This window comes from Pan troglodytes, chromosome 17, assembly GCF_028858775.2.
Source record: "Pan troglodytes isolate AG18354 chromosome 17, NHGRI_mPanTro3-v2.0_pri, whole genome shotgun sequence".
Taxonomy (NCBI): domain Eukaryota; kingdom Metazoa; phylum Chordata; class Mammalia; order Primates; family Hominidae; genus Pan; species Pan troglodytes.
This window is the reverse complement of record NC_072415.2, coordinates 56,854,166-56,866,160: the sequence shown is the minus strand read 5'-3', so window position 1 is coordinate 56,866,160 and position 11,995 is coordinate 56,854,166. Positions and strand designations below refer to the sequence as shown.

At 55.5% G+C, this 11,995-nt stretch overlaps 2 protein-coding genes across 10 annotated transcripts in view; one reads left to right on the top strand and one right to left on the bottom strand.

The window, feature by feature from the left end:
• Positions 1-11,995, bottom strand: part of KATNAL2 (katanin catalytic subunit A1 like 2) — a 409,798-nt gene that overhangs the window by 311,471 nt on the left and 86,332 nt on the right. The window lies entirely within an intron of this gene.
• On the top strand, positions 3,937-11,493 carry LOC129137892 (uncharacterized). The gene is made up of 3 exons (XM_054672194.2): positions 3,937-5,535; positions 8,760-8,893; positions 9,846-11,493. Exons 1-3 carry the CDS (start codon positions 3,937-3,939, stop codon positions 11,491-11,493), a joined length of 3,381 nt encoding a protein of 1,126 aa, XP_054528169.2.

Here is an 11,995-nt window from a genome sequence, read left to right as displayed (position 1 = left end):
TTTTGAAATCATCCAGTACATAAGGAAGGACTTCTTAGACACAAACTCTCAATCCATCAGTTGACACTGATAACTCCGACTACGCAAAATGATTTCTTGCTGTTGGTGTTTTCTTTTAGAGAAAAGGCCGGGCATGATCCTGTAATCGTCAGCCATCCTCCTCTGGGAGGCCGAGGAAAGCAGATCGCTGCAGCCCAGGAGGTGGAGAACAGGCTGGGCCAAACGGAGAAACCCCGTCTCCACAAAAGATACCAAAATGAGCCCGGCGTGGTGGCACGGCCCCTGTGGTCCCAGCTTCTTAGAGGGCTGAGGTGGCAGGATCGCCTGAGCTGGGCAAGCGGAGGCTGCAGTGACCCTTCCTCATTCCACTGCACTCCAGCCGGGGCGACACAAGCGGAGCACATCTCAAAGAAACCTGCTGTTTATTTGAAGAGAGGAACTCTTGGATTTCATACATAAATGCTAACAACTGTTACGTTCCTTAAGTCAAACTACTTTTACTAAGCACCGCAAAGAATCAATCCCAATCTTTTCACCCAGAACCCCTGTGAAAGAATGGCGACACCTTAATCAGCTTCTTTAGGTTCTCCATCAGGAAGTCTAAACCTGCCAATCAGAGTTTCTAATTACCGTGAGATGACCGGGTTAACTACCCTGAGTTCACCTCCTACGAGCTCCTGCAAGCTTTGGTGAAAGTTTGCATTCTAACTCAGGGCATTTGTTGGCTTCACGCGGGCTGCTAATGACAGGTCCGTGTGCCAGATACGACACACACACATACACACAAAGAAAGACACACGCACACACACGCACGCACGCATAAGCACGCACGCATAAGCACGCACACGCACGCGCACACACACACACACACCATTAAGTAAACTTGGTTCTTAGGCGTTACTGACAGTGAGGGGTAGAGAGAGAAATAGAAAGACCTAAGCCGCAAGGCAAAACCCAGCAAGGGCAGCAGAAGAGATCAAAGTCCTGTGCCCTTGGCTGTCAGCAGAGTGGGTGCTGGGAAGCTTCTGGAAGCAGGCACCTGAGTGGATGCCGGTGCACGTGAAAAGAGGCCTTCAAGCCTGAAGAACACGTAAGGAGCCAGAACAGGGTGCCACAGAGATACTACCCTTAAGGAAGACAGAAAAGCATTCGTTCCGGGGAAGGGGACATAATCCAATCAAGCGACCCTGTGAAACTCAGACATGTCCGGGCACGGTGACTCACGCCTCTATTCCCATCGCTTTGGGAGGTGGAGGCCGGCGGACCCCCTGAGGTGCGGAGTTGCAGACCAGCCTGACCAGCATGAGGAAATCCGGTCTCTTCTAAAAAGACGAAACTCGGTTGGGCTTGCTGGCGAGCGCCTGTAATCCCAGCTACTCAGGGGGCTGAGACAGGAGAATCGCTTGAACCCGGGAGGCCGAGTTTGCAGTGAGCCCAGATCCCACCATTGCACTCCAGCCTGGACATCAAAAGCCAAACTCCGTCTCAAATTAAAAACACAAAACCTCAGAAAAGCTTCCCCAGCAAGGGCCAGAGACAACGCCGGTCTCTATTTCTTGACAGCAATTCAAGAGAGAATCTCGGGTGGCTTGCAAAACTCACAAGAGAGCAGAATATCCTCCCCAAGGCAGAGAAGCCACACGCTCTTACTGGAGGTGGAGTAGCCACCGATCACGGTGCAGCCCCTCCCCACTCCCAGCCAGAAACCCCAGCCCCTCGGAACCAAATCCACTGGCAACAACCTTTCTTCCTGGAAAACGTTTCCCCTGCCAAAATGCAAAACAAACATGATACAAGCAAACGCAACTCAAAACACAAACACAAGGAAACAATCCGAGCAAGCTCTAGCCCCTCATAGCTCATCGATGCCCCCACTGGCATGCTACTGAAAACAGCGGCTGCACCCATTAAACTCATTCATTACTGGAGAACGAGACAAACCTTAGCAGATCCCTGCTCCCACAGCGACAATCCCGCTCGAAAACACAGAAAGGAAACAACCCCCGCACAAAATATAAATCTACCCCAGATAGAATTCAGCATCAACCTAAGGATCCTGCTGTAACATTACTACACTGACCCAGGACAGCTCAATTCTCTTCCCACCTGTTTACAAGATAAACCTCATTCAGGGAGCTCTGGAAGCATCGCCACTATTGCACTACGATCCTCTTCGTGAGGCAGCTGGAAGTCTGGAAACACAGCAAATTTATTTATTTCTCTACACAACACGGAGGGTAATTCTCAGAAAAGGCTTAACACCCGAATCCCCATTCCCCGATTCTCAGGCTATAACGATTATCTTTCTGCGGAAGAAACACACACACACACACACACACACACACACACACACACACACACTGAGAGAGAGAGAGAGAGAGAGAAAGTCACGTGAGAATGTAAACATTAAGCGAAATCGCCGCTGACAGCAGAAACAATAGCCGACACCATAGACACTTCAAATGGTTCTGTTTTCCTCATTTGGACTGACAGGTGAGAGTGGAACTCGGCTGCCCAAACCGTGGCACCAATATCAGCTGCAGGCCAGAGCAAGCCTTTCCGAGGAGATTTTAAACAACCGGTGGGAGCAAGATCCTGAAGCATTTCTTCCAAGATTGGTCACAGGAGATGAAACCTGGCTCTACCGGCAGGATCCTGAAGACCAAGCACGAAGCCATGGCTACCAAGAGGTGGCAGTGCTCCAGTCGAAGCTGCAGAGGAGCAGTCAAGAGCAGAGGTCATGGCCACCGTTGCGGGGGGGGGGGAGGGGGGATGCTAGAGGGATTCTGCTGGTTGACTTTCTGCAGGGCCAAACCCTGATCACATCTGCTCGCTAGCAGAGCGTTTTCAGAAAGTTAGCCAAAGCTGGAGCGAAGAAGGTCCCCACCAGAGAGTTCTTCTCCACCACGACAGTGTTCCTGATCATGCCTTTCTTCGAACAAGGGCAGCTGGGCAAGACTTGCCATGGGAAACCGTGAGGCGTCCACCTCACAGTCCTGATTTGGCGCCTGCTGACTTCTCTTTGTTTCCTTGTCTTGGAAAACCTGTAAGGGGCACCCAGTTTTCTTCAGTTAACAATGGAAAAGAGATTGCATGGAAATAGTTAAATTCCCAGGACCCTGGGGGCTTTAGGGATGGGCTAGACGGCGGGGAAAAGACACCGCTTCCAGAAGGGTCTTGATGTTCATGGAGCCGAGGTTGAGGAGTAAAATACGCCTTTTTCCTCTTTCTCCCTTAATCCCACTTTTCTACCAATGTTTCCAAGTCCCCTCACACAACGTCAATCCCAGGTAAAGAGCTGTCATCCTCTGTTGGTTCCTCTTCCTACGATTCTGTCTTGCGGTGTTGTTATTTTCGCTTTTACTCCCAAGAAGATACTCTCTCTGTCTTTTGGAATCCACAGATGTGGAAGCTGGGAACATGGAGGGCCAACGGTAGAACTCAGTGGGGTGTGTCCAGGCTGCAATTAACCTAATGAACCTGCGGGGCACAGCAGTCCACCAGGCGTGGACCGTCCCGATTGGCTGCATTGGGCTGAAGGAATGAATTCCTATCGGGGCGGGGCAGCCCAGGGGCCCAGGGGGTCAGGTCTTGAGCCCTGGGTGGGCCCGGGGCTGGCTATATAAGGCCGGGCTCTGGCAGCGGAGCTTCACTCCGCCTTGGACGGCGCACCGCACAGGTCACTCCAGGCTGCGGCTGCACATCCCGAGGAACAGAAGCGGGCCTGCTCAGCTGTCTGCAAGGACCGGCGTTCCAGACCAAGTGGCCCGCTGCTCCGAGGACCCAGCTCGCTCCAGGCTGTGACTCCACATCCCGAGGTCGCTGCCTGGCGACCGGGCAGCGAGGACCGGCCACCCCAGACTGCCTGTGCCGCCGCCCCGAGCTCGGACAGAGCCGCGACCGTGAGGACAGCGACGCCTGCACAGCTCTGGCGAGATGGCGGCAGGGTCCACTACGCTGCCCGCAGTGGAGAAGCTGCAGGTGCGTCTGGCCACTAAGACGGACCCGAAAAAGCTAGAGAAATATTTGCAGAAACTCTCCGCCTTGCCCATGACGGCAGACATCCTGGCGGAGACTGGAATCAGAAAGACGGTGAAGCGCCTGCGGAAGCACCAGCACGTGGGCGACTTTGCCAGAGACTTGGCGGCCCGGTGGAAGAAGCTGGTGCTCGTGGACCGAAACCCCGGGCCTGACCCACAGGACCCTGAGGAGAGCGCTTCCCGACAGCGCTTCGGGGAGGCTCTTCAGGACCGGGGAAAGGCCTGGGGCTTCCCAGAAAACGCGACGGCCCCCAGGAGCCCATCTCACAGCCCTGAGCACAGACGGACAGCACGCACAACACCTCCGGGGCAACAGAGACCTCACCCGAGGTCTCCCAGTCGCGAGCCCAGAGCCGAGAGAAAGCGCCCCAGAATGGCCCCAGCTGATTCCGGCCCCCATCGGGACCCTCCAACGCGCACCGCTCCCCTCCCGATGCCCGAGGGCCCTGAGCCCGCTGTGCCCGGGGAGCAACCCGGGAGAGGCCACGCTCACGCCGCTCAGGGTGGGCCTCTGCTGGGTCAAGGCTGCCAGGGCCAACCCCAGGGGGAAGCGGTGGGGAGCCACAGCAAGGGGCACAAATCGTCCCGAGGGGCTTCGGCTCAGAAATCGCCTCCTGTCCAGGAAAGCCAGTCAGAGAGGCTGCAGGCGGCCGGCGCCGATTCCGCCGGGCCGAAAACGGTGCCCAGCCATGTCTTCTCAGAGCTCTGGGACCCCTCAGAGGCCTGGATGCAGGCCAACTACGATCTGCTGTCCGCTTTTGAGGCCATGACCTCCCAGGCAAACCCAGAAGCACTCTCCGCGCCAACGCTCCAGGAGGAAGCTGCTTTCCCTGGACGCAGAGTGAACGCTAAGATGCCGGTGTACTCGGGCTCCAGGCCTGCCTGCCAGCTCCAGGTGCCGACGCTGCGCCAGCAGTGCCTCCGGGTGCCTAGGAACAATCCGGACGCCCTCGGCGACGTGGAAGGGGTCCCCTACTCGGTTCTTGAACCCGTTCTGGAAGGGTGGACGCCCGATCAGCTCTACCGCACAGAGAAAGACAATCCCGCACTCGCTCGAGAGACAGATGAATTATGGAGGATTCATTGTCTCCGGGACTTCAAGGAAGAAAAGCCACAGGAGCACGAGTCTTGGCGGGAGCTGTACCTGCGGCTTCGGGACGCCCGAGAGCAGCGGCTGCGAGTAGTGACCACGAAAATCCGATCCGCACGTGAAAACAAACCCAGCGGCCGACAGACAAAGATGATCTGTTTCAACTCTGTGGCCAAGACGCCTTATGATGCTTCCAGGAGGCAAGAGGAGTCTGCAGGAGCCGCTGACCCCCGAAATGGAGACATCGAGCCAGCCCCCAAGCCCGCAGGAAGCAGCCAGGCTCCCTCCGGCCTCGGGGACGGCGACGGCGGCAGCATTAGCGGCGGCAGCAGCAATCAGCACGCGGCGCCCGCGGACAAAACCCGAAAACAGGCTGCCAAGAAAGTGGCCCCGCTGATGGCCAAGGCAATTCGAGACTACAAGGGAAGATTCTCCCGACGATAAACTCAGGACTTGCCTTACACATAAAATCTGGGGGGAGGAGGGCCAATGCAAAGTCAATGCGGGCTGGGGAACGAAACTTCCGACGGACACCAGAACCCTTGGCTTGGTGCAAAGTTCAGCCTCCCAATCCTGCAGGTGTCAAGTGCTGGCCCTGCGATTTTTGCCTCCCACACCCAGCCACTGCCTCCCTGCTTGGAGGACACCTCAGAATTCAGAAGATTTTATGAACGCATTCGGATCAATTCCGCTTTGGTGGTTCACTGATCTCGTCTTTTAAATAACGCCCTAGTTGCAATCACAAATCAGGTACAAGCTGTGAGATTCCCTTTCGTCTTTTTTCCTTTCTTTTGAAATCATCCAGTACATAAGGAAGGACTTCTTAGACACAAACTCTCAATCCATCAGTTGACACTGATAACTCCGACTACGCAAAATGATTTCTTGCTGTTGGTGTTTTCTTTTAGAGAAAAGGCCGGGCATGATCCTGTAATCGTCAGCCATCCTCCTCTGGGAGGCCGAGGAAAGCAGATCGCTGCAGCCCAGGAGGTGGAGAACAGGCTGGGCCAAACGGAGAAACCCCGTCTCCACAAAAGATACCAAAATGAGCCCGGCGTGGTGGCACGGCCCCTGTGGTCCCAGCTTCTTAGAGGGCTGAGGTGGCAGGATCGCCTGAGCTGGGCAAGCGGAGGCTGCAGTGACCCTTCCTCATTCCACTGCACTCCAGCCGGGGCGACACAAGCGGAGCACATCTCAAAGAAACCTGCTGTTTATTTGAAGAGAGGAACTCTTGGATTTCATACATAAATGCTAACAACTGTTACGTTCCTTAAGTCAAACTACTTTTACTAAGCACCGCAAAGAATCAATCCCAATCTTTTCACCCAGAACCCCTGTGAAAGAATGGCGACACCTTAATCAGCTTCTTTAGGTTCTCCATCAGGAAGTCTAAACCTGCCAATCAGAGTTTCTAATTACCGTGAGATGACCGGGTTAACTACCCTGAGTTCACCTCCTACGAGCTCCTGCAAGCTTTGGTGAAAGTTTGCATTCTAACTCAGGGCATTTGTTGGCTTCACGCGGGCTGCTAATGACAGGTCCGTGTGCCAGATACGACACACACACATACACACAAAGAAAGACACACGCACACACACGCACGCACGCATAAGCACGCACGCATAAGCACGCACACGCACGCGCACACACACACACACACCATTAAGTAAACTTGGTTCTTAGGCGTTACTGACAGTGAGGGGTAGAGAGAGAAATAGAAAGACCTAAGCCGCAAGGCAAAACCCAGCAAGGGCAGCAGAAGAGATCAAAGTCCTGTGCCCTTGGCTGTCAGCAGAGTGGGTGCTGGGAAGCTTCTGGAAGCAGGCACCTGAGTGGATGCCGGTGCACGTGAAAAGAGGCCTTCAAGCCTGAAGAACACGTAAGGAGCCAGAACAGGGTGCCACAGAGATACTACCCTTAAGGAAGACAGAAAAGCATTCGTTCCGGGGAAGGGGACATAATCCAATCAAGCGACCCTGTGAAACTCAGACATGTCCGGGCACGGTGACTCACGCCTCTATTCCCATCGCTTTGGGAGGTGGAGGCCGGCGGACCCCCTGAGGTGCGGAGTTGCAGACCAGCCTGACCAGCATGAGGAAATCCGGTCTCTTCTAAAAAGACGAAACTCGGTTGGGCTTGCTGGCGAGCGCCTGTAATCCCAGCTACTCAGGGGGCTGAGACAGGAGAATCGCTTGAACCCGGGAGGCCGAGTTTGCAGTGAGCCCAGATCCCACCATTGCACTCCAGCCTGGACATCAAAAGCCAAACTCCGTCTCAAATTAAAAACACAAAACCTCAGAAAAGCTTCCCCAGCAAGGGCCAGAGACAACGCCGGTCTCTATTTCTTGACAGCAATTCAAGAGAGAATCTCGGGTGGCTTGCAAAACTCACAAGAGAGCAGAATATCCTCCCCAAGGCAGAGAAGCCACACGCTCTTACTGGAGGTGGAGTAGCCACCGATCACGGTGCAGCCCCTCCCCACTCCCAGCCAGAAACCCCAGCCCCTCGGAACCAAATCCACTGGCAACAACCTTTCTTCCTGGAAAACGTTTCCCCTGCCAAAATGCAAAACAAACATGATACAAGCAAACGCAACTCAAAACACAAACACAAGGAAACAATCCGAGCAAGCTCTAGCCCCTCATAGCTCATCGATGCCCCCACTGGCATGCTACTGAAAACAGCGGCTGCACCCATTAAACTCATTCATTACTGGAGAACGAGACAAACCTTAGCAGATCCCTGCTCCCACAGCGACAATCCCGCTCGAAAACACAGAAAGGAAACAACCCCCGCACAAAATATAAATCTACCCCAGATAGAATTCAGCATCAACCTAAGGATCCTGCTGTAACATTACTACACTGACCCAGGACAGCTCAATTCTCTTCCCACCTGTTTACAAGATAAACCTCATTCAGGGAGCTCTGGAAGCATCGCCACTATTGCACTACGATCCTCTTCGTGAGGCAGCTGGAAGTCTGGAAACACAGCAAATTTATTTATTTCTCTACACAACACGGAGGGTAATTCTCAGAAAAGGCTTAACACCCGAATCCCCATTCCCCGATTCTCAGGCTATAACGATTATCTTTCTGCGGAAGAAACACACACACACACACACACACACACACACACACACACACACACTGAGAGAGAGAGAGAGAGAGAGAAAGTCACGTGAGAATGTAAACATTAAGCGAAATCGCCGCTGACAGCAGAAACAATAGCCGACACCATAGACACTTCAAATGGTTCTGTTTTCCTCATTTGGACTGACAGGTGAGAGTGGAACTCGGCTGCCCAAACCGTGGCACCAATATCAGCTGCAGGCCAGAGCAAGCCTTTCCGAGGAGATTTTAAACAACCGGTGGGAGCAAGATCCTGAAGCATTTCTTCCAAGATTGGTCACAGGAGATGAAACCTGGCTCTACCGGCAGGATCCTGAAGACCAAGCACGAAGCCATGGCTACCAAGAGGTGGCAGTGCTCCAGTCGAAGCTGCAGAGGAGCAGTCAAGAGCAGAGGTCATGGCCACCGTTGCGGGGGGGGGGGAGGGGGGATGCTAGAGGGATTCTGCTGGTTGACTTTCTGCAGGGCCAAACCCTGATCACATCTGCTCGCTAGCAGAGCGTTTTCAGAAAGTTAGCCAAAGCTGGAGCGAAGAAGGTCCCCACCAGAGAGTTCTTCTCCACCACGACAGTGTTCCTGATCATGCCTTTCTTCGAACAAGGGCAGCTGGGCAAGACTTGCCATGGGAAACCGTGAGGCGTCCACCTCACAGTCCTGATTTGGCGCCTGCTGACTTCTCTTTGTTTCCTTGTCTTGGAAAACCTGTAAGGGGCACCCAGTTTTCTTCAGTTAACAATGGAAAAGAGATTGCATGGAAATAGTTAAATTCCCAGGACCCTGGGGGCTTTAGGGATGGGCTAGACGGCGGGGAAAAGACACCGCTTCCAGAAGGGTCTTGATGTTCATGGAGCCGAGGTTGAGGAGTAAAATACGCCTTTTTCCTCTTTCTCCCTTAATCCCACTTTTCTACCAATGTTTCCAAGTCCCCTCACACAACGTCAATCCCAGGTAAAGAGCTGTCATCCTCTGTTGGTTCCTCTTCCTACGATTCTGTCTTGCGGTGTTGTTATTTTCGCTTTTACTCCCAAGAAGATACTCTCTCTGTCTTTTGGAATCCACAGATGTGGAAGCTGGGAACATGGAGGGCCAACGGTAGAACTCAGTGGGGTGTGTCCAGGCTGCAATTAACCTAATGAACCTGCGGGGCACAGCAGTCCACCAGGCGTGGACCGTCCCGATTGGCTGCATTGGGCTGAAGGAATGAATTCCTATCGGGGCGGGGCAGCCCAGGGGCCCAGGGGGTCAGGTCTTGAGCCCTGGGTGGGCCCGGGGCTGGCTATATAAGGCCGGGCTCTGGCAGCGGAGCTTCACTCCGCCTTGGACGGCGCACCGCACAGGTCACTCCAGGCTGCGGCTGCACATCCCGAGGAACAGAAGCGGGCCTGCTCAGCTGTCTGCAAGGACCGGCGTTCCAGACCAAGTGGCCCGCTGCTCCGAGGACCCAGCTCGCTCCAGGCTGTGACTCCACATCCCGAGGTCGCTGCCTGGCGACCGGGCAGCGAGGACCGGCCACCCCAGACTGCCTGTGCCGCCGCCCCGAGCTCGGACAGAGCCGCGACCGTGAGGACAGCGACGCCTGCACAGCTCTGGCGAGATGGCGGCAGGGTCCACTACGCTGCCCGCAGTGGAGAAGCTGCAGGTGCGTCTGGCCACTAAGACGGACCCGAAAAAGCTAGAGAAATATTTGCAGAAACTCTCCGCCTTGCCCATGACGGCAGACATCCTGGCGGAGACTGGAATCAGAAAGACGGTGAAGCGCCTGCGGAAGCACCAGCACGTGGGCGACTTTGCCAGAGACTTGGCGGCCCGGTGGAAGAAGCTGGTGCTCGTGGACCGAAACCCCGGGCCTGACCCACAGGACCCTGAGGAGAGCGCTTCCCGACAGCGCTTCGGGGAGGCTCTTCAGGACCGGGGAAAGGCCTGGGGCTTCCCAGAAAACGCGACGGCCCCCAGGAGCCCATCTCACAGCCCTGAGCACAGACGGACAGCACGCACAACACCTCCGGGGCAACAGAGACCTCACCCGAGGTCTCCCAGTCGCGAGCCCAGAGCCGAGAGAAAGCGCCCCAGAATGGCCCCAGCTGATTCCGGCCCCCATCGGGACCCTCCAACGCGCACCGCTCCCCTCCCGATGCCCGAGGGCCCTGAGCCCGCTGTGCCCGGGGAGCAACCCGGGAGAGGCCACGCTCACGCCGCTCAGGGTGGGCCTCTGCTGGGTCAAGGCTGCCAGGGCCAACCCCAGGGGGAAGCGGTGGGGAGCCACAGCAAGGGGCACAAATCGTCCCGAGGGGCTTCGGCTCAGAAATCGCCTCCTGTCCAGGAAAGCCAGTCAGAGAGGCTGCAGGCGGCCGGCGCCGATTCCGCCGGGCCGAAAACGGTGCCCAGCCATGTCTTCTCAGAGCTCTGGGACCCCTCAGAGGCCTGGATGCAGGCCAACTACGATCTGCTGTCCGCTTTTGAGGCCATGACCTCCCAGGCAAACCCAGAAGCACTCTCCGCGCCAACGCTCCAGGAGGAAGCTGCTTTCCCTGGACGCAGAGTGAACGCTAAGATGCCGGTGTACTCGGGCTCCAGGCCTGCCTGCCAGCTCCAGGTGCCGACGCTGCGCCAGCAGTGCCTCCGGGTGCCTAGGAACAATCCGGACGCCCTCGGCGACGTGGAAGGGGTCCCCTACTCGGTTCTTGAACCCGTTCTGGAAGGGTGGACGCCCGATCAGCTCTACCGCACAGAGAAAGACAATCCCGCACTCGCTCGAGAGACAGATGAATTATGGAGGATTCATTGTCTCCGGGACTTCAAGGAAGAAAAGCCACAGGAGCACGAGTCTTGGCGGGAGCTGTACCTGCGGCTTCGGGACGCCCGAGAGCAGCGGCTGCGAGTAGTGACCACGAAAATCCGATCCGCACGTGAAAACAAACCCAGCGGCCGACAGACAAAGATGATCTGTTTCAACTCTGTGGCCAAGACGCCTTATGATGCTTCCAGGAGGCAAGAGGAGTCTGCAGGAGCCGCTGACCCCCGAAATGGAGACATCGAGCCAGCCCCCAAGCCCGCAGGAAGCAGCCAGGCTCCCTCCGGCCTCGGGGACGGCGACGGCGGCAGCATTAGCGGCGGCAGCAGCAATCAGCACGCGGCGCCCGCGGACAAAACCCGAAAACAGGCTGCCAAGAAAGTGGCCCCGCTGATGGCCAAGGCAATTCGAGACTACAAGGGAAGATTCTCCCGACGATAAACTCAGGACTTGCCTTACACATAAAATCTGGGGGGAGGAGGGCCAATGCAAAGTCAATGCGGGCTGGGGAACGAAACTTCCGACGGACACCAGAACCCTTGGCTTGGTGCAAAGTTCAGCCTCCCAATCCTGCAGGTGTCAAGTGCTGGCCCTGCGATTTTTGCCTCCCACACCCAGCCACTGCCTCCCTGCTTGGAGGACACCTCAGAATTCAGAAGATTTTATGAACGCATTCGGATCAATTCCGCTTTGGTGGTTCACTGATCGTCTTTTAAATAACGCCCTAGTTGCAATCACAAATCAGGTACAAGCTGTGAGATTCCCTTTCGTCTTTTTTCCTTTCTTTTGAAATCATCCAGTACATAAGGAAGGACTTCTTAGACACAAACTCTCAATCCATCAGTTGACACTGATAACTCCGACTACGCAAAATGATTTCTTGCTGTTGGTGTTTTCTTTTAGAGAAAAGGCCGGGCATGATCCTGTAATCGTCAGCCATCCT

Bases quoted from the DNA above. Each gene is read 5' to 3' on its own strand.
- LOC129137892 (XM_054672194.2), top strand. From the start codon at position 3,937: ATGGCGGCAGGGTCCACTACGCTGCCCGCAGTGGAGAAGCTGCAGGTG. The intron at 5,536-8,759 runs GCAATTCGAGAC...GCTCGCTAGCAG, and splicing joins TGGCCCCGCTGATGGCCAAG to AGCGTTTTCAGAAAGTTAGC. The intron at 8,894-9,845 runs GTGAGGCGTCCA...ACGCCTGCACAG, and splicing joins AAGACTTGCCATGGGAAACC to CTCTGGCGAGATGGCGGCAG.